Source organism: Sphaeramia orbicularis, chromosome 22 (genome assembly GCF_902148855.1).
Source record: "Sphaeramia orbicularis chromosome 22, fSphaOr1.1, whole genome shotgun sequence".
NCBI classification, from domain to species: domain Eukaryota; kingdom Metazoa; phylum Chordata; class Actinopteri; order Kurtiformes; family Apogonidae; genus Sphaeramia; species Sphaeramia orbicularis.
This window is the reverse complement of record NC_043978.1, coordinates 11,626,232-11,650,683: the sequence shown is the minus strand read 5'-3', so window position 1 is coordinate 11,650,683 and position 24,452 is coordinate 11,626,232. Positions and strand designations below refer to the sequence as shown.

The window sequence follows — 24,452 nt, the reverse complement described above, 5'->3', positions numbered from 1 at the left end:
ACGTATATATAAATGTACATATGTTCAAATAATATTTACATCTAAAATACAACAATTAATAAACTACAAAAACATGAAAACAAAGATTAAAAAAACAGTTGAAAAAAGGCAAAAATAGAGGCTAAACTCCACAAAAACACAGTAAAACCCACTAGTAGAACACTCCACAACAGCACTATCACTGTCATATACAATTATTTACAAGAATTCATCACAAAAACACTGCAAAAAGCAATAAAAATCTTCCATCTCACTCTCATCGACTGCACTCTGCTGCTCTCTGCTCCGCCCACTTCCACCCCACCCCTCAGCCAATGCAGGCCTCTATCCTAATGTGTTACAGACCAATAGAAAGAACCCAATCTCAGCTAAAAGATGTCTTTTGGATTCTGTCCGTAGCATAAACGGTTCAGGAGTGACGATCATTTGAATGATGGTAAATGTCAGAATGTGTCACTGGAGACACAACCGTCTTTAAAGGGTTAAATAAAGAGTTCTACCTGGAGTTACTGATGATCTGTCCGTCCTTTGTCCACTGGATGTTGACCGACTGAAGCGCTGAACGAGGGATGATGGTGCAGGGAAGTCTGGCTGTTTGTCCCGACTGCATTTCCAGAAACGACGAACCCGAACGCTCGATGTTGAACCTGAGAGATGGTGTCGCAGGAAACGACGGGTTAATTATAAATGTAACATCAGAGTGGAACTGAGACACTGCAGTAAAACCATTACCTGACCCTAGTTTAAGGAAGTTTATTTGTGTTTTTAAAGAGTAAAAGTGAAGAAATCCGATGGTTAATTGTGGTTTTAAAAAATGTGAAAGATGTCATAAGATCCAACAAGAAGAAAATGATTTTATAGAATGTAACAAGATGGAATAAAAAAAAACCCCAAAACTACGACACGAAAACAGGTGAAAACACTATTTTTGTGAAAAATGTTGTGAAAGATGAAACGATGACAAAAGTGATTCTAACCGTGGGAAAGGTCCGTCTCTGGGCAGCGACGTTGGAACCAGCGGAGATCCTTCTAAAAACACACAGAGTCAGCAAACAGAACCACAACAGAACCAGAATGAAACCAGAATGAAAACAACAAAACCAGAGCAGAACAGAACCAGAAAAAGAACTGAACAAAACCAGAATGGAACCAGAACCACAACAAAACCACAACAGAACCAGAAAAAGAACAGAACAAAACCACAACAGAACCAGAATGGAATCAGAACCAAACCAGAATGAAAACAGAACAAAACCAGAACAGAACAAGTACAGACCCACAACAGAACCAGAACGAAACCAGAACAGAACCAGTGCAGAACCACAGCAGAACCAGAATGAAACTAGAACAGAACCAGTGCAGAACCACAACAGAACCAGAACGAAACCAGAACAGAACCAGTACAGAACCGGAACGAAACCAGAACAGAACCAGAAAATGAAAAAGAAAAGAACAAAACCATACCAGAATTTAACCAGAACAGAACCAGAATGAAACCACAATAGAACCAGAATGAAAACAGAACAAAACTAGAACAGAACCAAAATGTAACCAGACCAAATCCAGAACAGAATCAGTACTAGACCTGAACAGAACCACAATAGAACCAAAATGAAACCAGAACAAAACCAGAACAGAACCAGTACAAGACTGGAACAGAACCAGAACAGAACCAGACCAAAACCAGACCATGAATGTGGACGTCCCCTCCCCCTGTCCTCCTGTTGTATTACAGTGTATATATTCTGTGTGTCCTGTGTGTGTCTTACCTGAGACAGACAGGTAGATGTAGCGGTGGTCTCTGTCCCGCTCACGAGTAGCGACGCATAAGAACCAACCTGAGTCCGACTTGGACAGAGGACCGACCAGCAGAGACCCAGAGGACTGTTGGTGATGTCTGAGAGAGACCAGGACCATTACAGACATTAGAGACATCAAACCAGGATGGGTGAACTACCTACTGACCTGTGAGTGGACATCCTACTGACCTGTGAGTGGACAGTATGGACAATCTACTGACCTTTGAGTGGATGACCTACTGACCTGTGAGTGGACAGTGTGGATGACCTACTGACCTTTGAGTGGGTGGCCTACTGACCTGTGAGTGGATGACCTACTGACCTGTGAGTGGGCGTCCTACTAACATGTGACTGGACAGTGTGGACGTCCTACTGACCTGTGAGTGAACGTCCTACTGACCTGAGTGGATGACCTACTGACCTGAGTGGATGACCTACTGACCTGTGAGTGGACAGTGTGGGCATCCTACTGACCTGTGAGTGGACGTCCTACTGACCAGAGTGGACATCCTACTGACCTGAGTGGATGACCTACTGACCTATGAGTGGACAGTGTGGACATCCTACTGACCTGTGAGTGGATGTCCCACTGACCTGAGTGGACAACCTACTGACCTGTGAGTGGACATGCTACTGACCTGAGTGGATGACCTACTGACCTGAGTGGACATCCTACTGACCTGCAAGCGGACAGTGTGGATGTCCCACTGACCTGAGTGGATGACCTACTGACCTGTGAGTGGATGTCCTACTGACCTGAGTGGACGACCTAATGACCTGTGAGTGGACATCCTACTGACGTAAGTGGACGTCCTAATGACCTGTGAGTGGACGTCCCACTGACCTGAGTGGACGTCCTACTGATATGTGAGTGGACAGTGTGGACGTTGTACTGACCTGTGGGTGGATGTTGTACTGACCTGAGTGGACAGTGTGGACGTCCCACTGACCTGAGTGGATGACCTACTGACCTGTGAGTGGACATCCTACTGACCTGTGAGTGGACATCCTAATGACCTGTGAGTGGACAGTGTGGACATTGTACTGACCTATGGGTGGACAGGGCGATGCCGTCTCGTCTCCACTCCACGGTGACGGTTGCGGACGGCGGTGGACTGACTCTACAAGGAAGGACGACCGTCTGTCCAACCAACGCCTCCACTGTGGACGGGTCCGACTTATCGATGGTCACTCCACCCAACGTCAAACTGGAGGAGGAGGAGGAGGAAAAAAAAGACGAAGAGGGGAGGAAGAAGAAGGAGGAAGTGGAGGAGGAGAAGAAGAAGAAGAGGAGAAGAAGGAGGAGGAAGCAAATGAGGAGAAGAAGAAGGAAGAAGAGGAGGAGAAAAAGAAAAAGAAGAAGAAGAAGAGAGAGAATGGAGGAATAAAGGTGACCTTATGCTACTGTTGGTACTTTTTCACCAAAGTACACATAAAGACTCAGTGGTGGAGGAGTATTCACACACTTTACTACAGTAACAGTACTAATACACACTGAAAAACCTCAACGAATACTCAGGTCCAGTAGAAGTGAGTAGAAGTACTTTCCACCACCGGCAAAAGAAAAGACTGAAAACAGGAGAGGCATGCAACGAAACGGACAAAAACCCAGAGAAACAACCAACAAATGACGACAAAAACAGACTAAAGATGGAGAACTGACCCAACACCCACAAGAAACAACACACAAAAGTACACAAAAGTACACAAAGACCACACAGTGACAACACACACCCCAGGACGTCCAGCATCACAGCACAACCTTTATTAGTTGGACACGATGACATGGAGGTGACGACACAGAGCTGAGAGACAGCAGCCAATCAGAACAGAGAGTCCCAGGCGTATCCCATGGCAACAAACAAACAAACGAACAAACAGCGAAAAGCAAACAGGAAGTGTCCGTGTGAGGCTGCTGTGAGGTGTCGACTTCCATTACAAAGCGGGAAACGGGGTGTGGACGCGGCGGTGAGACAGTCTGTGGTTTGTACAGAGTGAGCGTTTACATCAGGGGGGTCAAACATACGGCCTGTGGACCAAAAAGGGCCGTCCCAAGCATTCAACACGGTCGGTTGTTCAGGATACTTTTTAGATGTAAACATTTTCATCATGTAATTTCACTTTTTTGCACTAAAACAAAGAGACAAATTTGGCGTTGTCATTATTTATAGGTTTCTTATGTGGGTTTTTTTTTGCTGGTCCGACCCACTTTAGATCCTAATGGGCTGAATGTGGTCCCTGGTCTAAGTTTGACGCCCCTGGTTTACATGGAAGCTTCTACATAAAAAAGCAAAGATAATACACAAGACAGAAAATACGATCCTGAAGGAAAACTAACAGTTTTTACCTGATTTCACTTGTTTATTCACATTTGCACTGACAGAATAAAACACTTCCATCGGACGTTTCTGCAAATTTGAATCTCAATGTTTCGGAGCCTAAAGTATGTTTTATATCCGCATTTTAATATATGTGCATATGTTAAAATGAGGCTCAGAAATAAAAACCTTGATCCTTTTTTAGGTTTAACCCTTAAAGACCTAAAGTGACCAAAAGCACCTATGGATTTTCTAAAGACGTCACATAAATCGTTGTTTTGCAGAAACATTCAGTGGTTGCATTTTATTCTAACAGTTTCAGACAAAAAGCAAACTACAGTTTTCTACATTTTTCTATAATGATGTGAAAGTGTGTTTGCTGCTCTTTGGTTCTATTTTATTTACAGTATGTTAGAATGTTTCATAGGTTCAGATTATTTCTACGCAGGAGCAAACAGACAAATAAAAACATATCTTTGTTTGATAAAAACATGCACCTCCGTTTGCTTTTGGTCCTCAGTGGGACCGTTCTCCTTCGTCCGGGTCAGGACGGGGCGTGACCTTTCATGTGACCTCCCTGGTTCTCCTCCGTCTTACCTGGCAGCGGGGCTGCTGTGCTGAGCGGCGGCGGCGTGCGAGGGCCGGCGGGCGTGCATGGACACCCGGGCTCTGTGGGCGTGCGTGGCGGCGCTGCTGGCCTGTCTGGTGGCGCCGGTGGACCCGCCCTGGACCGTGAAGACCCTGCCCATGCTGCGATCGCGGCCGCCCGCTGACCCTCCGGCGGGCGTGGATCCTCCCGCTCTGGCTCCGCCTCTGGACCCGGTTCCAGTTCCGGAGCCGGTGCCTCGTCCAGGCGTGGCCCTCCCAGATCCGGATCCTCTGGCGGGTGTCATAGCCGTACTGGGGGCCTGCTGGCTGGGGGCGGGCACCGGGCACGCCCTCTGGCACTCGGCCCGGGTCATGAAGTTGTTGCTGTTACCGTGGCAACCACCATACCAGAAGTGTACACACTTGGAGGTGATGACGTCGTAGTGGTAGCGTGACGTCCATCCGGTGCAGGAGCCGGCAGCGCGAGGGAGGGAGCAGATGGAACGATCGACTGAAGAGGAAACAGGCGGTGGATTTCAACCAATCACAAGCCTTTAAACTGATCAGGGTTTAATTCAAGTTCCAGCCAAGAACAAAATATAAACAATATACTATAGAAATATTAAATAATGCTGCATATTTTGACCCTGAGGCCTTCAATAGCAGCTCGCTAATGAGCTATGTGCTAATGCTAATGGCTAGTGCTAATGCTAGGTGCTGTGTGTGTTAATGGGATAATGACTCAACTTCACCTTTACCTTTAACCCTTACTTTACCCCTTCCAACACTGAGCCTGTTCACATGACCATAAAAATCTGATAACAGTTAGTAATCAGATAATTGTAATAATCAGATCTGATGCGTTTACATGCACTTCAAAAATATGGTAATCCAAGTACCCTGGTTTAGTTTCAGTCCATTTCTGGGTTTCTTTTGGAGAATGTACTCTGTAGTGATAGTAGAATCCAGCTTCAGTCAAACTCAGTCATCATTATTTGATTTCTGGAGTTATCAGTGTATTCTTGATCATGTAAACTGTATAATCTGATCTGTTTTATCAAATAACAGCAGTAATCTGATTATAATACTCAGATTAACACACCTGGATTTCTCCCCAATACTCTGTTGTCTTCTGCATGTTTACAGGTTAATCTGATTTATTTATTTATTTACATCTGTGCAAGTGTAAAAAAATATGTTAAAAATGGAATTGATGTGGTCAAACATGAGCAGAAGGATAATGGATTACCCCAAAACAAATCCAATAATGGACTACACAGAGTTTTTTTCCATTATTTCTGAAGTGCATGTCAACGCATCAGATCCAAATATAACAATGATCAGATTTCTGTGGTCATGTAAACGGGCTCAGTGACTGGTTCACAGGATGGTGAACGTTTTTTCATTTACGTACTGTAGCTGGGCGGGTCAGGGCAGCCCTCGCCATTGGGTCCGGCGGCAGGTGAGGTTCGGTCGTAGCAGCAGCCGTAGGTGGTGGTTCGACACTGGACGGCGTTTTCAGTGGGAAGAGAAGGAGCCGCCTGAGGAAACAAAGAAGCAGATTAGATTAGAATATGAGTGTGACAAACATTAAGTGGGAGTAATCCTTATCGGATTACTCACAGTTATCGGATTTTTGTGGTCATGTAAACGGGCTCAATAACAAACACACGGTGGACAAAAGCTTTTGTTCACTCCATGCATTTGTGATATATTATATAGAGGGTATGCACATGACGTCACCGCTAGCGGAAGTCACTGCGGTTCCGTCCACTGAGTGGCAGAAAGAGGGAGATGAGTAGCAGCTTTGGCTTGAATACTGCGAAAACTTTAGAACAATTTAAAAAATGGGGAAGAGCTGTTGTGCCATTGATTGCACAAATAGGTTTAAAAAGCACTCGGAGCTATGGTTTTAGCGGTGACCTAAAGCCAAAGACAGAAGAAGCAGATGGATCGCTGCAATTCATAGAAATAACTGGAATCCAGACAACGAAACCTGGATTTGTGGTCGCCATTTCGTGTCAGGTAACGTTAATTTATGCTGTGTTCTTGCATTAAATCATACCTTAAATTACATGTCATTTTGGTTAACGTTACTTCTTAGTAAAGCTCTTAATGTTAGCATCTGTCATTTAGTTCTATGTTTCAGAACAGAAACGTTTTTGTCTTCAGTTGTGTGATTCTGAACCTTGTGCTCTACATGATTTGTAAACTAGCTTAAACTGAGGCTAACCTAGTTTTCCAAATAAGGGGGTACTCTAGCACAAAGCTGTTGTAGCTGTGTTGTACCAAGTATTTGATGTTAACTCTACTTAAATCTCCACAGTACCAGTAGATCATCCACTCACTTGGGTCAATACTAAGGGTTCAACTCCAGTAAATCAGTAGTGAACTGTGAGCACTACTGCTGGGCCTTTACCTTGGCAATCACCGCCAAGAAAATACGTCTGCACTGACAGAAAACCTCAAAAACAATAGTATGTTGAATTGAAAGCGCTCACCAGCTGTAATCCTCTAATAAACGATGACGAGGATGTCAGCAACTCTTTGTCTTTTGTATGATTTCAGCCTTTGCATTGGGGATTTTCCCGGCGTTGAAATCAGGTTCATATAAATGTCAGGATACGTGATTTCCGGCCACATATCAATGTTCGTAGACCACTTGTTGTTTGGTAGCTTGTATGGATCCATGTCCAGTCCAGTTGTCTTTAATTTCATGTTATATTCCACATTTTTCCCGGTCTCGCGGTAGTTACTGCTATGCTCCGCCATGTTGAGCCGGTTTAATTTTTCCACTCAGTCTGACTTAGAGGGGCGTGGCCCAGGGGGGAAGTAACAGATGTGCATTCCGTCTATTAAGAATCAGTCTTAAGTGATTGAACTGTGCCCAGTTCTGTTCCATTCTACAATCCACCATGATACCTTCTATATTTTTTTTTTTACTTAAAGGAGTGATATTTTGCTTTTTCATTTTCCAACACTTCCCTGTGGTCTCCATAAACTGTAAATGCTCTGCTCTGGGTCTGAATTCTTCATTCATTCAACTCCACAGGTCCATCTTCAACTCTATTTCTGACTAATGACACCAGAAAGGTGGTTTGGAGCGCTGGCCCTTTAAATGCACATGAGCCACTTCAGGCCCCGCCCCCTCCAGGTTGTCAGCTGTGCTGCTCTGTCCCGTTCAACCAACAACTGAACATTTTAGGTTATGGGCTCCAAGTTTGGACAAATTTTCAGTCTGGACTACAACCGCTGCTGCTGACAAACAATTATGTCGAAATACTGGAGAAATGTTGGTCTGAAGTCTGGTGAAGACCTGATATGTGCAAATGTGGAGACGGAACTAGTTATAGACCGAACAAATTAAGAGGGAATTCAAACAGGTTGTAGAAATCCACTGGATTTTCGCCCAAATGAATATAAAGATAGTTTTGCAGCAGCTGGAGGGTTCAAATTCACACAGTATGAACTATTAGGGTCCAAATACACAAATAAATGAATCACAGAGTAAGAAAAGTGGGTTTAGAGAAATATGAGTCCTTTAATTTACAAAGAATTAAGAAACCAGTCATAATATTTGTATAAGATGAATAAAAAAATCCAACACATGCCATGAATAGAACATGTGTCATCTCAGATTTTATGATTTAGTGTTTGTTTTTAAAATTCTTTAATAAAATAAAGTCCTTCTACTCTTCTTTTTCTATTGATTGTACTTATATTTGCTGCTGCTGCACTGACTGGAGAAGCCTGTTGTGTAATAACACTAAGGGTTTGTCATGTGTTTGGAAACGTATTCTACCGCTGGACGCTTCTGCATGGATCATAAAAAACACGTGTTAAGTCCAGGTCTGAACATGTCCAGTTTATTTTCTGTTTGGTGGTTTCCTGGAGCGCAGACTTTACTCCTACATGCATCATGTGTCCTGGTGGTCAGTCTGGTCAGGAAACCGTCTGCCTGCTTTGGCTGTTAAAGTTAAATATAGTGTGTACATTATGTGGACAAAAGTATGTGGACATGTTGAATTCAGGTGTTTCTTTTCTAACAGGAGTCTGGGATACAAAACAACGATGACTAATGTCAGAATATAGTTTTATATTATGGGATAAATATCATTGCATTGGTTAGTTTGGTTTAAATTGTTATCTTTACAGATGGTTTTGACTTAATTTCTCTCAACATTTTTTTTTTTCAATTCATGACTATGATTTTAAATGTTCTTCCTCTAAATTTCTAAAATATTTTTCATGCTCTGACTGTAAATAATAATTTTCTACCACATCGAACCATCTACTTTCATCACATCTCACTGAGGAAGAAAAATCTAACATTAAACTTCAAGGAGTTTTATATGTTTATATATGTTCATAAACTATATGGACAAAAGTATTGGGACACATGATGTCTACAGATGTAAGACCTCCTGTTCATGAGGATTTAAGATAAAAACATTAATATTTCCTTAAAGTTGTGGTAGAAAATTATTATTTAGGCTTAGGGTTGGGGTTGTATATATAAACATAAACATTCAAAACTCCTTAAAGTTTAATGGTAGATTTTTCTTCCTCAGTGAGATGTGAAGAAACTAGATGGTTAGTTGTGGTAGAAAATTATTATTTACAGTCAGAGCATGAAAAATATTTTAGAAATTTAGAGGAAGAACATTTAAAATCATAGTCATGAATTAAAAAAATAAAATAATGTTGAGATAAATTAAGTCAAAACCATCTCAGGCATTTTAGAAACAAAGATAACAATTTAAACCAAACTAACCAATGCAATGATATTTATCCCGTAATATAATACTCTATTCTGACATTAGTCATTATTGTTTTGGATCCCAGACCCCTGTTAGAAAAGAAACACCTGAATTCAACATGTCCACATACTTTTGTCCACATTGTGTGTATTATGTATCATGTGTGTTTTCCTACCGTGGGCGTGGGGGCCATGTACTCCTGACAGCCCTCCTTGTTGGGGCCCTGCGCCGTCGTTAGTCCGTCCTGGCAGCATCCATAACTGAAAGACAAAACACAAGGAAGTGAGGACTAAGATAAACATCATGTACTGAAGGTTTGAGCCAAAAATGAGAAAAATGTGCTGCTTTAAGGTTTGTAGGAAAAGCTCCGCCTCCGTGGGTCAGTTAGTGGTCGTTGCGGGACAATCTCACATCATAAAACTGAAGACAAAGACCCTAAAATGGGTCCACATGGGACCGCAGTGGACCGGTACCTGGACAGGAGACAGGAGGGCTGGACCGGGGTGGGGGACTGGGCCCGGGGGCAGCCCAGACCCTGTGGGCCACCGGCCGAGGTGCGTCCGTCTGGGCAGCAGCCGTACTGGGATTGGCTGCAGTGGAGGGCGGGGGCGGAGCTATGGGGGTCCTGGACGGTGTTGGTGTGGGTGGAGTCCACTGTCTCTGTCCGACGACCTGAGAGTTGAACCAACGACACGTTAATACACACAGAGGTTTACACACACGCACACACACTCACACACACACACACACACACACACACACAGAGGACGCAACAACACACACACTCAGGATGCAAACAACACACACACACAGACAGGACGCAACAACACACACACCCAGGGTGCAAACAACACACACACAGGACGCAAACAACACAAACAACACACACACTCGGGACGCAAACAACACACACACACACAGGACGCAAACAACACAAACAACACACACACACACACTCAGGATGCAAACAACACACACACACGGTACACAAACAACAAACACACACACACACAGGATGCAAACAACAAACACACACATATACACACCCTGGATCCAACAATAACACACACACACACACTCAGGACGCAAACAACACACAGACACATACGGGACACAAACAACAAACACACACACACACCAGACGCAAACAACAAATACACACACATATACACACATACCCTGGATGCAACAACACATACACACAATCAGGATGCAAACACCACACACACACACACACACACACACACACACACCCAAGACGCAAACAACAAACACACACACACACACACACTCACAAACAGGCTGCGATGCCACAGGAAACAACAAAAGATCCAAATACACAGACACAAAAATACAACAATAACTGACCCACAAACTAACTGTGATGCGTTCATGGACACACACACACACACACACACACACACACACACACACAGACAACCACACACACACACAAACACACAGAAGAAATATTCAGAATATTCACATTCAGGATCATTAAGGAAACAATGAAACATTTTTATTTTCACAGGTTTAAATCTGGATGTAGATGTTTTTTCTAACTGACTGAATCAGGTTCTACTTTGAGATGCTCTGAAGGAACATTGTTGTTCTACTTTTAGTACCTTTTAACTCACTGATGGTGTTTTATATGCATGTTTTTAGTTCAGTGTTTTATGGTTTTAGGACTGAATTTTACTCCTGCTGGTGCTGTCTTGGCCACGACACTATTGTAAAAGAGTATTTTTTCCTTGGTAAATACAGGTAAAAAAAAAAAAAAAAAGTTAAAGATGTGATCTGTTTGATATTTAGAAAAGATTACATTCTGTTTTTAGAAATTTTAAGACGTTATTCTTGTAAAATTATGACTCTTTTGTATTCAACTTTATTCTCATAAAATTTCGGGGTTTATCTAGATATTTTGCAACTTTATTCTCGTAGTGACAAGTGTTTTTATTTTCTTATGTGGCCCTAATACACCGTTGTAAAACTGAAACAAAAACTGAAATAAAATTAATGAATTTCTCAAAATGAAACTAAAACTAGTGGTGCACCCTAAAGCAAAACTAAACAAAGAAAACAAACAAACCGAAAATACGATAAAAATGAAACCTAATTGTAACAAACAGCCCTGAGCTTCTACATTCTTGACCAGCGGGAAAACTCTACAGAAATACCAGAACATGGCAGAGACGCTGCAGCTCCAACACACTTCAGTGCCTCAAAAATATTTTAATCAGGCCGACAATGGCCTGAGGAACGCTGAAAACATGTCAGTCAGGCCTGGATAATTAGAGCAGGGACGGGGGGGGACACGCAATGACAGGAGTTATATCAGCACAGAGGACAAAAAGGGGGGGGGGGGGGGGGGGGGGTGTCATAGAGGAACCAGAGTCACACCTGTAAACCTTCAGCTGGTCTAAGTGATAAATTATTGTTGGTTTCAGGTGTGAATGAGTCATTTTTCTCCACCAAAAACTATTTATACTGAACCACATAGAATTAATAAAAGCTTCTAATGTTCAAATTAATACTGAAAAACAGATGAATTGTTTAACCCTTAACATAAGTGGGTCCAAAATGACCCGGTGAGCTTGTTTTATTGTAATATCTTTGTAATGAAAGGTTATTATTATTTCATATTACTCATATTATTCCAGGTATTCATCAAAAACATGTTATTGACATCATGCCATTTAAATGTACCTTTTATAGATTTTATGTAATTGGGTCAAAACACAGTAATATCCTGTCAGAGAGCAAACTTTAATTGATTGCCATTTTAAACATTTAATTCAATATAAAGTAGCTCCTTGTTTTGGATAATCCCTTATGGTCCAACTAAAGCAAAAATGAATTTAAAAGTAAAAATGTGGGTCATTTAGCAACAGTAATTTGTCAAATTGTTTTTAAAATGTCCCGTTAGAGAGATTTCAAATACCATGGTTTGACCCAATTGTAGTTTTTGTGTTACTGCCCAAACCTTCCATAGGTGGGTCAAACTGACACGCATTTATTTACAATGGAATCACATCTGAACCTTTGATTCATTCAACAGCAAAACCAAAGGACTCACTCAGAAAATGGATGTGGACATTGTTCTATTGCTGTTGTATACTATATATCATGTACTACATATATATACTTTGCTTCTCAAATTACCAAAATATATATAAAAAAATCTTTATAAATTTGTTGAAAATGAAAAAATAAAATAAAATAAAAAATTCAAACAAGAAATCATTCTTTTGTGGACCAAAATATAATACAAATGGTTATTTTTAACATGACAAAGTGAAGGAAGTGGCATAAAAACACAGGTTTTAACGAGGGTCATTTTGACCCACTTACGGACGAGTCGAGCGTCCAGACACTTGGGCATTGAAAGGTTAAAGTCAGCATTTCTAACTGTTCTACTCCATAATCATCACCGTCATATATCATTGACATCAGAGATAAAACCTGTAAATGCGTTTGGTCAAACCTGTTGTGTCGGGGACGTATGGTTGGAAGACGGTCTGGGTGTTGTCATGTCCTCGTGGGTCCTGAACACTGGGGACGACTACGAAAAACAAACACAAACAACCACAGAACAGACGTTAACGTAGAGCTAAAGGGTCAACATTTGCATCTGTAATAAACAACCTGAACTCAATATGCACATGATACACGCCAACTCATCTGGTGTTAGAAATGAGATGTTGAACTATTTTCTATATTTTTGAGGAGCTTCGTTAGGAAAATTTTACTGTGCAATAAACAAAAGGAAGAGTGAGTTTTTACGAGAAAAATATGATCAAAAAGTTTCTTGTTATGAGTCAGCTTTAACGCTGGTCCAGTTTATGAGCTAACATTAAAATTAAAACATGTGTAGATGAAGATGAAGGAAAGTGTTTTTACCTAATGTTTTATTACATAAAGAAGATGAAGACGATTAAGATGAAGACGAAGATGAAGAAAATGAAGATGATAAAGAAGAAGAGGAAAAAGAAGATGAGGATGAAGGCGATGAAGATGATGATGAAGAAGATAATGAAGGTGAAGAACATGAAAAAGATGAAGATGATGAAGATGACAAAGATGATGAAGATGAAGAAGAGGATGAAAATGAAGAACATGAAGAAGATGAAGATGATGAAGAAAATGAAGGTGATGAAGAAAATGAAGATGATGAAGACGACAAAGATGATGAAGATGGTGCAGATGAAGAAGAAGATGAAGGTGAAGAAGATGAAGACGATGAAGAAGAAGATGAAAATGAGGAAGATGAAGAAGACGATGAAGAAGATAAAGACAATGAAGAAGAAGATGAACATGAAGAAGAACATGAAGAAGAAGAAGACGATGAAGAAGATGAAGACGAAGGTGAAGAAGATGAAGATGAAGAAGAAGACGATGAAGAAGATGAAGACGATGAAGAAGATGATGAAGACGATGAAGAAGATGATGAAGATGAAGAAGATTAAAAAGACGAAGACGATGAAGAAGATGACGAAGACGATGAAGATGATGAAGATGAAGATTAAAAAGACGAAGACAATGAAGAAGATGACGAAGACGATGAAGAAGATGATGAAGACGAAGAAGATTAAAAAGACGAAGACGATGAAGAAGATGATGAAGATGAAGATTAAAAAGACGAAGACGATGAGGAAGATGATGAAGATGAAGAAGATTAAAAAGATGAAGACGATGAAGAAGAAGATGACGACGATGAAGAAGATGAAGGTGAAGAAAATTAAAAAGATGAAGATGATGAAGAAGATGAAGACGACGAACAAGGAGAGGACATCCTGTGCATTATAATGCAGCTGTTGGTTTCTCCCACCCAGTCCCCCTGTCTACGCTGTGCACCCCCCCACCCACCCGTACTGTGCTGTGGACTCACTCTGTGGGCTGTAGCAGGGCTGGGTGTTGCACCGCTCCACTGTGGAGGGTTTGGGGTGGGCGTTACACTGGTCCACTGAGTACAGGTTCCTCTCTCGGTCCGAACAGATCACCTGACGCTCCCGGGAACCAGAACCGCAGCTCCTGGAACACTGGACAGAACCACAGACTCGTCACAAAATGATCAGAACCCACTGGGTCCCGTCTGTCAGTTCCGGTCCCACTCACCAGCCCCCACTCGCCGACGTGCCAGCTGATCTGTCTGGAGCAGGCGGCCATCTCACAGGGCCTGACGGACTGGGGGCGGAGCAAAGTGCTGCAGGCGGTTTCCTCCAGCATCCTCCCCCCTGAACCCACACAGGTCACATCTCTGGTCTGTTCACCGGATCCACAGGTCACCGAACACTGGACATCCCCCCAAAAAAAACAAACACTTTATTCAATGTTTACATTGACCACCAGTGGGTTTTACCTGAAATAAGGTCCCATGAGGCACAGCAGAAGGGGCGGGGCTATCACTATTACCACTATCATCACTATTACCTCATTAATACTGAACTTTTTAGTCATTATGAGCTCAACAATGGCTGAAAACTACGACATAATGTGTAAATTCTGATCGTTGTGTCCAAATCACAAACTGATTCAAGGTGACAGAGTCTCGCTGAGTCCACATTTAAACTTGTATTATATGCAGATGTCAAAGTTATAATGTGAAGTAAATGGTGTTGAATGGCCGAGTAAAACCAGACTTAAACACAATAAAAACTATTTTAGGTTATAATGCCATGTTTAGTGCAGAAAGAGACGGTAAAGAAACAGGAGAAAAGGGAAGCGTATGCATTTAAAAAAACATGTCTTTCTAAATAGTTGTAATAATTGTATTTAGTTGTATATAGCTGTAATAGTTGTATATAATTTCAATAGTTGTAATAGTCATATATAGTTGTAATAGTCATGTACAGTTGTAATAGTTGTACACTTGTATACACTTGTATATAGTTGTAATAGTTGTATATAGTTGCAATTGTGGTTTATAGTTTTGTAAGTTGTAAAAATGCTTCATTAAACATGTTTTTCCATCACATTGTGACATCAGATTGTTGCTACAAATAGTTGCCTATAGTTGTATATAATTTCAATAGTTGTATATAGTTGTAATATTCACATATACTTTTAATAGTTGTATATAGTTTTGTGAGTTGTATATTGTTGTAATAGTTGTATATAGTTGTAATAGTTGAATATAGTTGTAATTGTTGTATATAGTTGTAATAGTTGTATACAGTTGTAATAGATTTATATAGTTGTAATTGTTGTATGTAGTTTTAATAGTTGTATATAGCTGTATATAGTTTTAATAGTTGTATATAGTTGTAATAGATTTCTATAGTTTTAATAGTTGTATTTAGTCATACATAGCTGTATATAGTTGTAATAGTTGCCTACAGTTTTGTGAGTTGTATATAGTTGTAATAGTTGTGTATATTTTTAATTGTTGTATATAGTTGTAATAGTTGTATATAGTTTTCCAAGTTGTAAAAATGCTTCAATGAACATGTTTTTCTATTATATTGTGACACCAGATTGTTTTATAAATAGTTGTCTATAGTTTTCCTAAAAACATCTGAGGCATTGGCTGCATTTTCATGTAAATAGTTGTAAATAATTGTATTATTTGCTAAATTTGTAAAAGTTTTTTTTAAGTTTTCAATTTATATGTTCATACTCCGTTATAAAAATGGTTCGTTCAATATGTTTTTTGGTGAAAAACAGTAAAGAATCTAAGGTTTTCCTTCATTCATGTTTTTTGTGATTGTAGGCTGTGTTCATACAGCCACACATGTCAAATGAAAAAAATAAATAACTGTAAAGTGTGTAAAAAATGATACCAAACAAGTCAAAGTAAACCATTTTAAACAGTTAAATATAAAGGCTAGATGTAAAATATTGGAGAAGGGCCTAAACCCACCCAGACTGCTCAGATCTACGGACCAGGACTCATTAGGCCACACCCACCTGGCTCCATCTGGAAACTCGATACTCGGCGCACTGCTGCATGTTACAGGTCTGCAGGGTGGGCGGAGCCGCAGAGTAGGCGGCGCAAACGGCGTCTTCCACCACACGGGGTCCTGAGGCATCATGGGAAATGCACTCCACGGTGCGGACCTGGGATCCTCCTCCACAGGTGACGGAGCAGGTGTTCCACTCACCGGTTCTCCAGCTGAGAAGACGACGTGAAGACGTGAAACAGCGAAAAGACACAGCACGAGTTTCATTCCAAAACCAAAAGATGAGTCTAGGTTTGATGTTAGGGTTTGGGTCCAGTTCGTAAGATTTAGGGACTTTTATTCACTAAAAAAATCTAAATCTTCCCAAGTGTATTGTTCTCATTTCTAGTCCAAATATCTCATCACACTTGAAATAAGACACAATCACCTAAAGAGAAACTTTTCAGTGAGATATAAGAACTGATTTTTAGACAATAGATCTGGAAAATCTCATTTCGAAAAATCTTATCAAGATAATTTTCACTTGTTCCATCAGCAGATTTAAGAATTAAGCAAAAAAAATCTTGAATGAAATCTGCGAATAGAATAAGTGAAAATTATCTTGGTAAGATTTCTAGACTATTCTTTTTTGGTTTTTATGTTTATTGCAATTATTGTACTAAGTGCAATGATTAATGTACAAACCAAAATGAATGAATGAATTCATTCATTCATTCATTATTTCATTGATTAAATGTCCATGAAAACAACTTCAGATTTATCTCATGGTTTTGGAATGAAACATAAAATCAAGTGCACATTTAAAAAAAGATGCACAGTTTTACTAAAATTACTCACCATGAGTGGTTGATTAGTACCGATGTTCATTAGTCTAATTCACTAAACACAGATGATTTAAGGCAATTTAAAGGACGTTGAACATGTGGCTCGCAGCTCAAAACTGGCCCAGCAAAGGGTCCAGTTCGGCCTGTGGGATGATTTTCAAAGTGCAAAAAATACACTGAGGATTTTAACAGTTAATGGTGTTAAACTGGTGTTAGTTCAGGTTCCACATTCAGACCAATATGATCTACAGTCAAATAGTAACAGAATAACCTATAAATAATGACAACTACACATTTTCCTCTTGATTTAATGTGAAAAAAATAATATTACCTTATGAAAATATTTACAAACAGTTCTTTAACAATAAAATGTTAATAACCTGACCAAATATGAACCTAAACCTGAAATATCTGAACAAAATTCAGTGTAATTTTAACAATATTCTGCCTGTTATTAAATGTTCTGTGCCTGTGTAGATCTGATCTGTGACACACATGTAGAAATGATGAGTTGAGGCAAAATTTTGATAAAATTGCTCTTATTTTTTGTACGCAATGTCATTTTTTTCAGGCTATTCTTTTTTTTCTGTTTAGATAGTTTGTAAATGTAAATATTTTCATAATTTAATATAATGTTTTTGAACTAAAACCAAGAAAAATGTGGAGTTGTCATTATTTATAGGTTATTATGTTATTATTTTGCTGGTCTGACCCAGTTGAGATCATATTGGGCTGAATGTGGAACCTGAGCTAAAATGAGTTCGACACCCTTAATGTAAGGACACCAGTTCCAGCACAGACGGTGGTTTAATGACTTGACTTTCACTAATTACTAGACGCAGTAATTACACAAATGAAAAGCAGGGCTGCAGACCACAGGCTCATGTTGGATCGTATGAACCCACACATAAAATCCAAAGGCCTGAAGATCATGTTTCCTCCGAAAATATGTTGAAATTGAGGCATAATGAGCTTCATAAACGTCTCAGGTTACAGAGCTGCAGCGGCATCAAAGTAACGAAGCAGGAAATACCAACGAGTCACAGACTGAAGCCTCCGATATTTACAACCAAACCACTCACAAGTACAGAAACACACGCACAGCGGCTTTAACCACCACCGCCTCACACTCAGAGCCCAGGAAACCACCCACACTGAAGGGCAGGGCTTTAACGGTCTACAGAGGGGTCAAACATATGGCCCGCGGATCAAAACAGGGCCACCAAAGGGTCCAATCTGGTCCATGATGATTTTAACAAAGTCAAAATCAGGTTCCACATTCAGACCAATATGATGTGAAGTGCGTCGGACCAATAAAATAATGAAAGAATAACTTATAAATAATAACAAATGCAAACTTTTCTCACTGTTTTAGTGTAAAACAGTAAAATTACATGAAAATGTTTACATGAACAAACTATCCTTTTACAAAAAGTGAATAACCTGAATATCTTAAGATAATTAAGTGGAATTTTAACATCATTTTGATGATATTTCTCACATTTGTGTTAAATTTTTACCTCCACCAAGGAGGTTATGTTTTTGCTGGCGTTGGTTTGTTTGTCTGTTTGTCTGTCTGTCTGTGTGCAAGATAACTCAAAAAGTTATGGACGGATTTGGATGAAAATTTCAGGAAATGTTAATATTGGTACAAGGAACAAATGATTACATTTAATGGAGATTGGGGGGGCACTGATCTGCCTAGGCAGAAGTCTGCGCTCTCTGAGAGCGTTTCTAGTTGTACATGATTTGTTCATGTTATTTTTTATTTTGTTTGTTAATCATTTTTTGTACATTTTGCTTATTTTTGTTCATTTTGTTCATACTTCTCAAATCTTTGTTAATTTTTTTATCTTGTTTATTTTGTTCATATTTGAGAAGAGAAGAAACTGTATAAAAGATTTCCTTTTCTTTTTTGTCAGACAGATAGAAAAAAAGTAGATTTTTAACCTTTACATGTTTTAGCTACAGCCTGTAGGCTTCCTCAGAAGGGTCACCTGATGTTACTGTGACGTGTCTTGTCAGCTGTTTTATCCAGGTTTGCCAGACAAGTGACCCTTCTGAGGTGGGCTACAGGTTGTAACCGAAACATGTAAAGGTAAAAAAAACAACTTTTTTCTATCTGTCTGACAAAAAAGAAAAGGAAAGCTTTATATTTTCAGTAGATAGTATGAACCTGATCGGAGAAGTGCAGTTTTACTAATATTCTGTCTGTTATTAATGTTTTGTGTATTTGTAGATCCATTGTGATCTGTAAGTTATAATGAACATGTGTAAGACATAATATTGTTAAAATTGCATTTATTTTTATTTTTCTTAAGAAACTTCAGGTTGTTCATGTTTTTCACATTTTTTAAAGGATACTTCGTAGAAGTAAACATTTTCATTATGTTATCGTTTTTCTTTTTTCACTCTAAAACATAGAGAAATCTTTGGAGTTGTCATTATTTATAGGTTATTCTGTTATTATTTTACTGGTCTGACCCACTTCAGATCATACTGAACTGTATGTGGAACTAAAATGAGTCAGTTTACAGTGATTAGACAGCGGTTCAGCTCAGATCTGAACGGGGGCTGAAGGTCAGAGGTCAAAGGGGGACGACGTCAGGTCTCTGAGGTTCCTTCTCATCCCACATGTTGGAACAGGCGTGAACATTAACATGGACTCTAACGTCAAACACATGAGGGAGGAGGATCCACAGCTCCATCATCACTCTGATTTCACATCATGTTTGTGGAATATTTGGGATGTTTTGTGCCTGGGATTAACTCAAGATCACAAATTAATTATGTTGTTGACTTGAGACAACAGCGGTTTGGTTTGTTGGTCTTTTTAAATGCTGCATTTATTCATCTGTAGTTAATGGAAGGTGTTTGTTGTTGGTTTTTGAGGATTAATGTGGAAAAAGCTGCTTATTCTAATAAAGCTGAATCATTAACTTGAGATCTCGATAACGGCATTAACATATAATAACAAAAACAGCTGTTCTTGGCAAATTAACAATAAATGTTTAATCAGTATTCAGGGAAGAATTAATGACATAATGATGATGATCCTCCAGCCCATGTATTTGTGTATAACCTCTGCACAATAATGTTAATTCAATCACAGTGGAATCACATGGTTTATTAGTAAAACCTACTGTCCTCTAACCCATGGGTTGGCAACCTTTATTATCTGAAGAGACATTTTAGGAAAGAAAAAGAAAAAACGAAATAAAAATATCCTCATATGTTTTACCTCAGAGTGGTGACTGTTGAAGAAGCTCTTTAGGATTAGTTTGTACAGAATATGTCGAAAATAAATCAAAGTTTCAATGCATTTACAGAACTACAAAGAAATTAAAGAACTACACTAAAGAAAACAGTGATATTTGTACAGCAAAAATGTATGGTATTTGCATTGGAATAAACAGATGAATACCTACAGTGTCATCAAATACAATAAAAAGGAGATTTTATTCACTATTACTGCTAGTTATACCATATTTTTTTATTCATTTAGAGTGTAGGCTACATTTTTACAACTGCATAACATTAGAATGACTTTCTCGTTGCGACAATAATAGCAAAATGTGTAAAAAGAAAAAAAAAAAATTATTTCAATAGCGATAACCTCATAGCAAAATTACCTAACAGATTCACTGTATGGACAAAAGTATGTGGACACGCTGAATTCAGGTGTTTCTTTTCTAACAGGGGTCTGGGATACAAAACAATAATGACTAATGTCAGAATATAGTTTTATATTATGGGATAAATATCATTGCATTGGTTCATTTGATTTAAATTATGTTTGTTTCCAAAATGCCTCAGAGATAGTTTTGACTTAATTTCTCTCTAAATATTTTTATTTTTTTTAATCCATGACTATGATTTTAAATGTTCTTCCTCTAAATTTCTAAAATATTTTTCATGCTCTGACTGTAAATAATAATTTTCTACCACAACAAACCATCTACTTTCTTCACATCTCACTGAGGAAGAAAAATCTACCATTAAACTTTAAGGAAATATTGATATTTATAAACTATATGGACATAAATATTGGGGCACATCATGTCTACAGCTGTAAGATGTCCTGTTTATGATTTGAGATAAAAACATCAATATTTCCTTAAAGTTTAATGGGAGATTTTTCTTCCTCAGTGAGATGTGAAGAAAGTAGATGGTTATTTGTGGTAAAAAAAAAAAAAAAAAATTATTATTTACAGTCAGAGCAGGAAAAATATTTTACAAATTTTGAGGTAGAACATTTCCAATCACAGTCATGGATAAAAAACCCAAACAAACATAATCAACATTGAGAGAAATTAAGTCCAAACCATCTCTGAGGCATTTTGGAAACAAAGATAACAATTTAAACCAAATTAACCAATGAAATGATATTTATCCCATAATATAAAACTATATTCTGACATTAGTTATTATTGTTTTGTATCCCCGACCCCTGTTAGAAAAGAAACATCTGAATTCAACATGTCCACATACTTTTGTCCATTTGTTTATGAGTTAGGTAATTATCCTATGAGGCTAATGATATGGTTTTTTTTTTTGCCACATCCACATGGAACCACTTGAAAAAGGGCCCAAGAGCCAAATGTGGCCCCAGAGCCCCAGGTTGCCCACCCCTGGTCTAACTCTAACCAGACTAGCAGTTACCTGAACACCAGGGGTCTGGGTGTTTGTGAGGGTCTCCACAGCTGTAGTGGATACAGGTATGCCATCCTTAGACAGTCATAACACACCCACAGTCAAACACCAACCTTCACATTCAGTTTATAATGTCAAAACATCTGCTCCTACGCCGCTGGACTACTGTATACGCTAATGTGGTCTTTACCTGCGGGTCTGGGGGCACGGGTGGGGGTTGCAGGTGCGGTTGCTCTGAGGTCGGGGTAGAGATGCGCACAGGTAGTCGGGATAGGCCTCGTTATCGATGGTGCAGAAAACCAGACGGGACTGGTATCCTGAGGACGAACACACAGGAACGATGATGATGAACCTGGGTTTATGTTCAGGCAAGGCTCAGTATTCTTAGACTTAGACTACGAACACACCACGTCTTAATGCACAAGTTGGATTTTTAGTGAAATCCGATTTTTTTTGTGCTCGTTCATATTCCACATTAATACGACTTCTATCAGCTTTGAGTATGAACTGATTGTGACCCTGAAGGGACCCACATGCACTAACGAGGTCCTGATAGAATACATGACCACGCAGACACACACTGTGTTTATGGCAGTAACACTCCTGGGATGCAGAATTGTGATGTTTGTCGCATTTCAATGACGTAAAGGTCAGATAAATGTGACCTGGCCGTTCAAACTGAAGTCGCATTGCAAAATATCTGACACGTATCAGATTTAGGACCACATATGAAAGTGGCCTGGGTCGGATTTTAAAAAAAAATTGGATTAGTGCTGTTCAAACTGTCTTTAACAGATCGGATACAGGTCACATATGGATGAAAAAATCAGATTTGGGCCATATTTACCTGCAGTCTGAACGTAGCCTTAGATTTTACATCAAAAATAAAAATTCGATGCAGTTGGTTTAGCAGGCAGCAGCACTAAATACAAACAGGCACTATATATACAGGATAATATATACAAGACAGAATAAATATGAATATAAAAACTATAGAATGTACAGTTGTGGAAAAAAATTTTAGACCACCCTTGTTTTCTTTAGTTTCTTGTTCATTTTAATGCCTGGTACAAATAAAGGTAAAAATTTTTTGGTCAGATATAATGACAACAACAAAAAATAGCTCATAGTAGTTTAATTTCAGAGCTGATATCGATCCATTTAACATGTTTTCTTGATAATAACCAAAATCACTTCAGTTCTTACATCAATGAAACAGTGCTTTTAGACGTTCCATGTTTTCTTTTCTGTCTGTTTTAGTCACATGATACACACAGGAGTTATTACTTGATTGCATAACCACTGTTTTTGATGACTTTTGATGGTCTCATAATTTTTTCCTCAAATATAGAAAATAGAACAAATATGCATATAAAAACTATAGAATATAGAAGATAGAATAAATATGCATATAAAAACTATAGAATATAGAATAAATATGCATATAAAGAACTATGTGAGTGTATATAAAAAAGACTCTGACCTGATCCACATTCACGGCTGCAGGCGGACCAGGACCCATGGCTCCAGTAGTAGCCCTGGTTAGAGCGTCCGTTGGGGAGGTAGTACTCATAGTCCACGCCCTGGTTGGGCTCCTGACTGATCAGCTAAACCACAATGTTGGAGAAGACTATTAAAATCCACTCACAAAAATAAAGACAATGGAAAAAAAAAACAATATATGCACAACAGTAGAATTAATGTAGGTTATATCTGTACCAGTCAGTTTAGTTCAGGTTTAGGATTCAGCCAAATATGATCTAAAGCAGGTCAGACCAGTAAAATAATAACACAATAACCTATAAATAATGATCCAAATTTTTGTCTTTTAGTGTGAAAAAAGTACAATTACATTATGAAAATGTGAATAACCTGGTTGATCAGGTTTCACACAAGTAACACAAGTCAAAGTACAAACATTTGACCTCATCATCTTTTTTTTTGTTCGAAGTGTTTTTTATTACATATTGAGTCATCCAGAAAAGCATAATACAGCCACTGTTTTTGTTTTTTTTTTGTTTTGTTTTTTTATACCCAAACCCATGAACATTCACACCCTGCTGCACCATAAAAAAATGATAATTGACAATAATAATAGATAAACAAAAAATAAGGAACACAGATATTAGTCACAGACTGGTATTAATAAGAGTACTGTGGTATAAGTGAGGGATCTACTTTTTTTATGTGATTCAGAACAGGTTGCCAGGTACTGAAAAACTTATTGGCACATCCTCTTATAGAATATCTAATTTTTTCCAATGTTAAATGATGTAAAAGATCCAGAGACCCAGATTTAAATGTTGGAGGTTGTTTATTTTTCCATTTCAGTAATATTAGTCTACGAGCTAGAAGAGTGGTAAAAAAGGCAATTAGATTTTTAGATTTTTGGTCAAAATGAAAAGAATGTGATATAATGCCAAATATTACAATTGTTGCCTTAACCTCACGATCTTTTGTCTGGATCCTAAACTGTGGTGGCCCAGAGGTGCAACAGCCCCAAAAAATTATCCATATAAGAAAAAAAAGAGAACAGCCCAAAAAATTATCCACTATAAGAAAAAAAAGAGAACCCAAAAATTACCCAGTATAAGAAAAAAAGAAAACAGCC

At 38.9% G+C, this 24,452-nt stretch overlaps 1 protein-coding gene across 2 annotated transcripts in view; it reads right to left on the bottom strand.

Moving 5' to 3' along the window:
• The window catches only part of paplna (papilin a, proteoglycan-like sulfated glycoprotein), a 57,750-nt gene that overhangs the window by 5,812 nt on the left and 27,486 nt on the right, over positions 1 to 24,452 (bottom strand). Inside the window, exons 10-24 of one of the 2 annotated variants that reach the window (XM_030127295.1) lie at positions 23,325 to 23,448; positions 22,032 to 22,158; positions 21,851 to 21,916; positions 16,372 to 16,576; positions 14,581 to 14,757; positions 14,354 to 14,504; positions 12,950 to 13,027; positions 9,939 to 10,137; positions 9,641 to 9,725; positions 6,120 to 6,246; positions 4,715 to 5,216; positions 2,849 to 3,007; positions 1,770 to 1,897; positions 978 to 1,029; positions 501 to 647 (exon numbers count right to left, since the gene is read on the bottom strand). In XM_030127295.1, coding sequence (XP_029983155.1) covers positions 501 to 647; positions 978 to 1,029; positions 1,770 to 1,897; positions 2,849 to 3,007; positions 4,715 to 5,216; positions 6,120 to 6,246; positions 9,641 to 9,725; positions 9,939 to 10,137; positions 12,950 to 13,027; positions 14,354 to 14,504; positions 14,581 to 14,757; positions 16,372 to 16,576; positions 21,851 to 21,916; positions 22,032 to 22,158; positions 23,325 to 23,448 — 2,327 coding nt within the window. The remainder of the gene's footprint in view (positions 1 to 500; positions 648 to 977; positions 1,030 to 1,769; positions 1,898 to 2,848; positions 3,008 to 4,714; positions 5,217 to 6,119; positions 6,247 to 9,640; positions 9,726 to 9,938; positions 10,138 to 12,949; positions 13,028 to 14,353; positions 14,505 to 14,580; positions 14,758 to 16,371; positions 16,577 to 21,850; positions 21,917 to 22,031; positions 22,159 to 23,324; positions 23,449 to 24,452) is intronic. The other variant, XM_030127294.1, reaches the window with a different exon arrangement.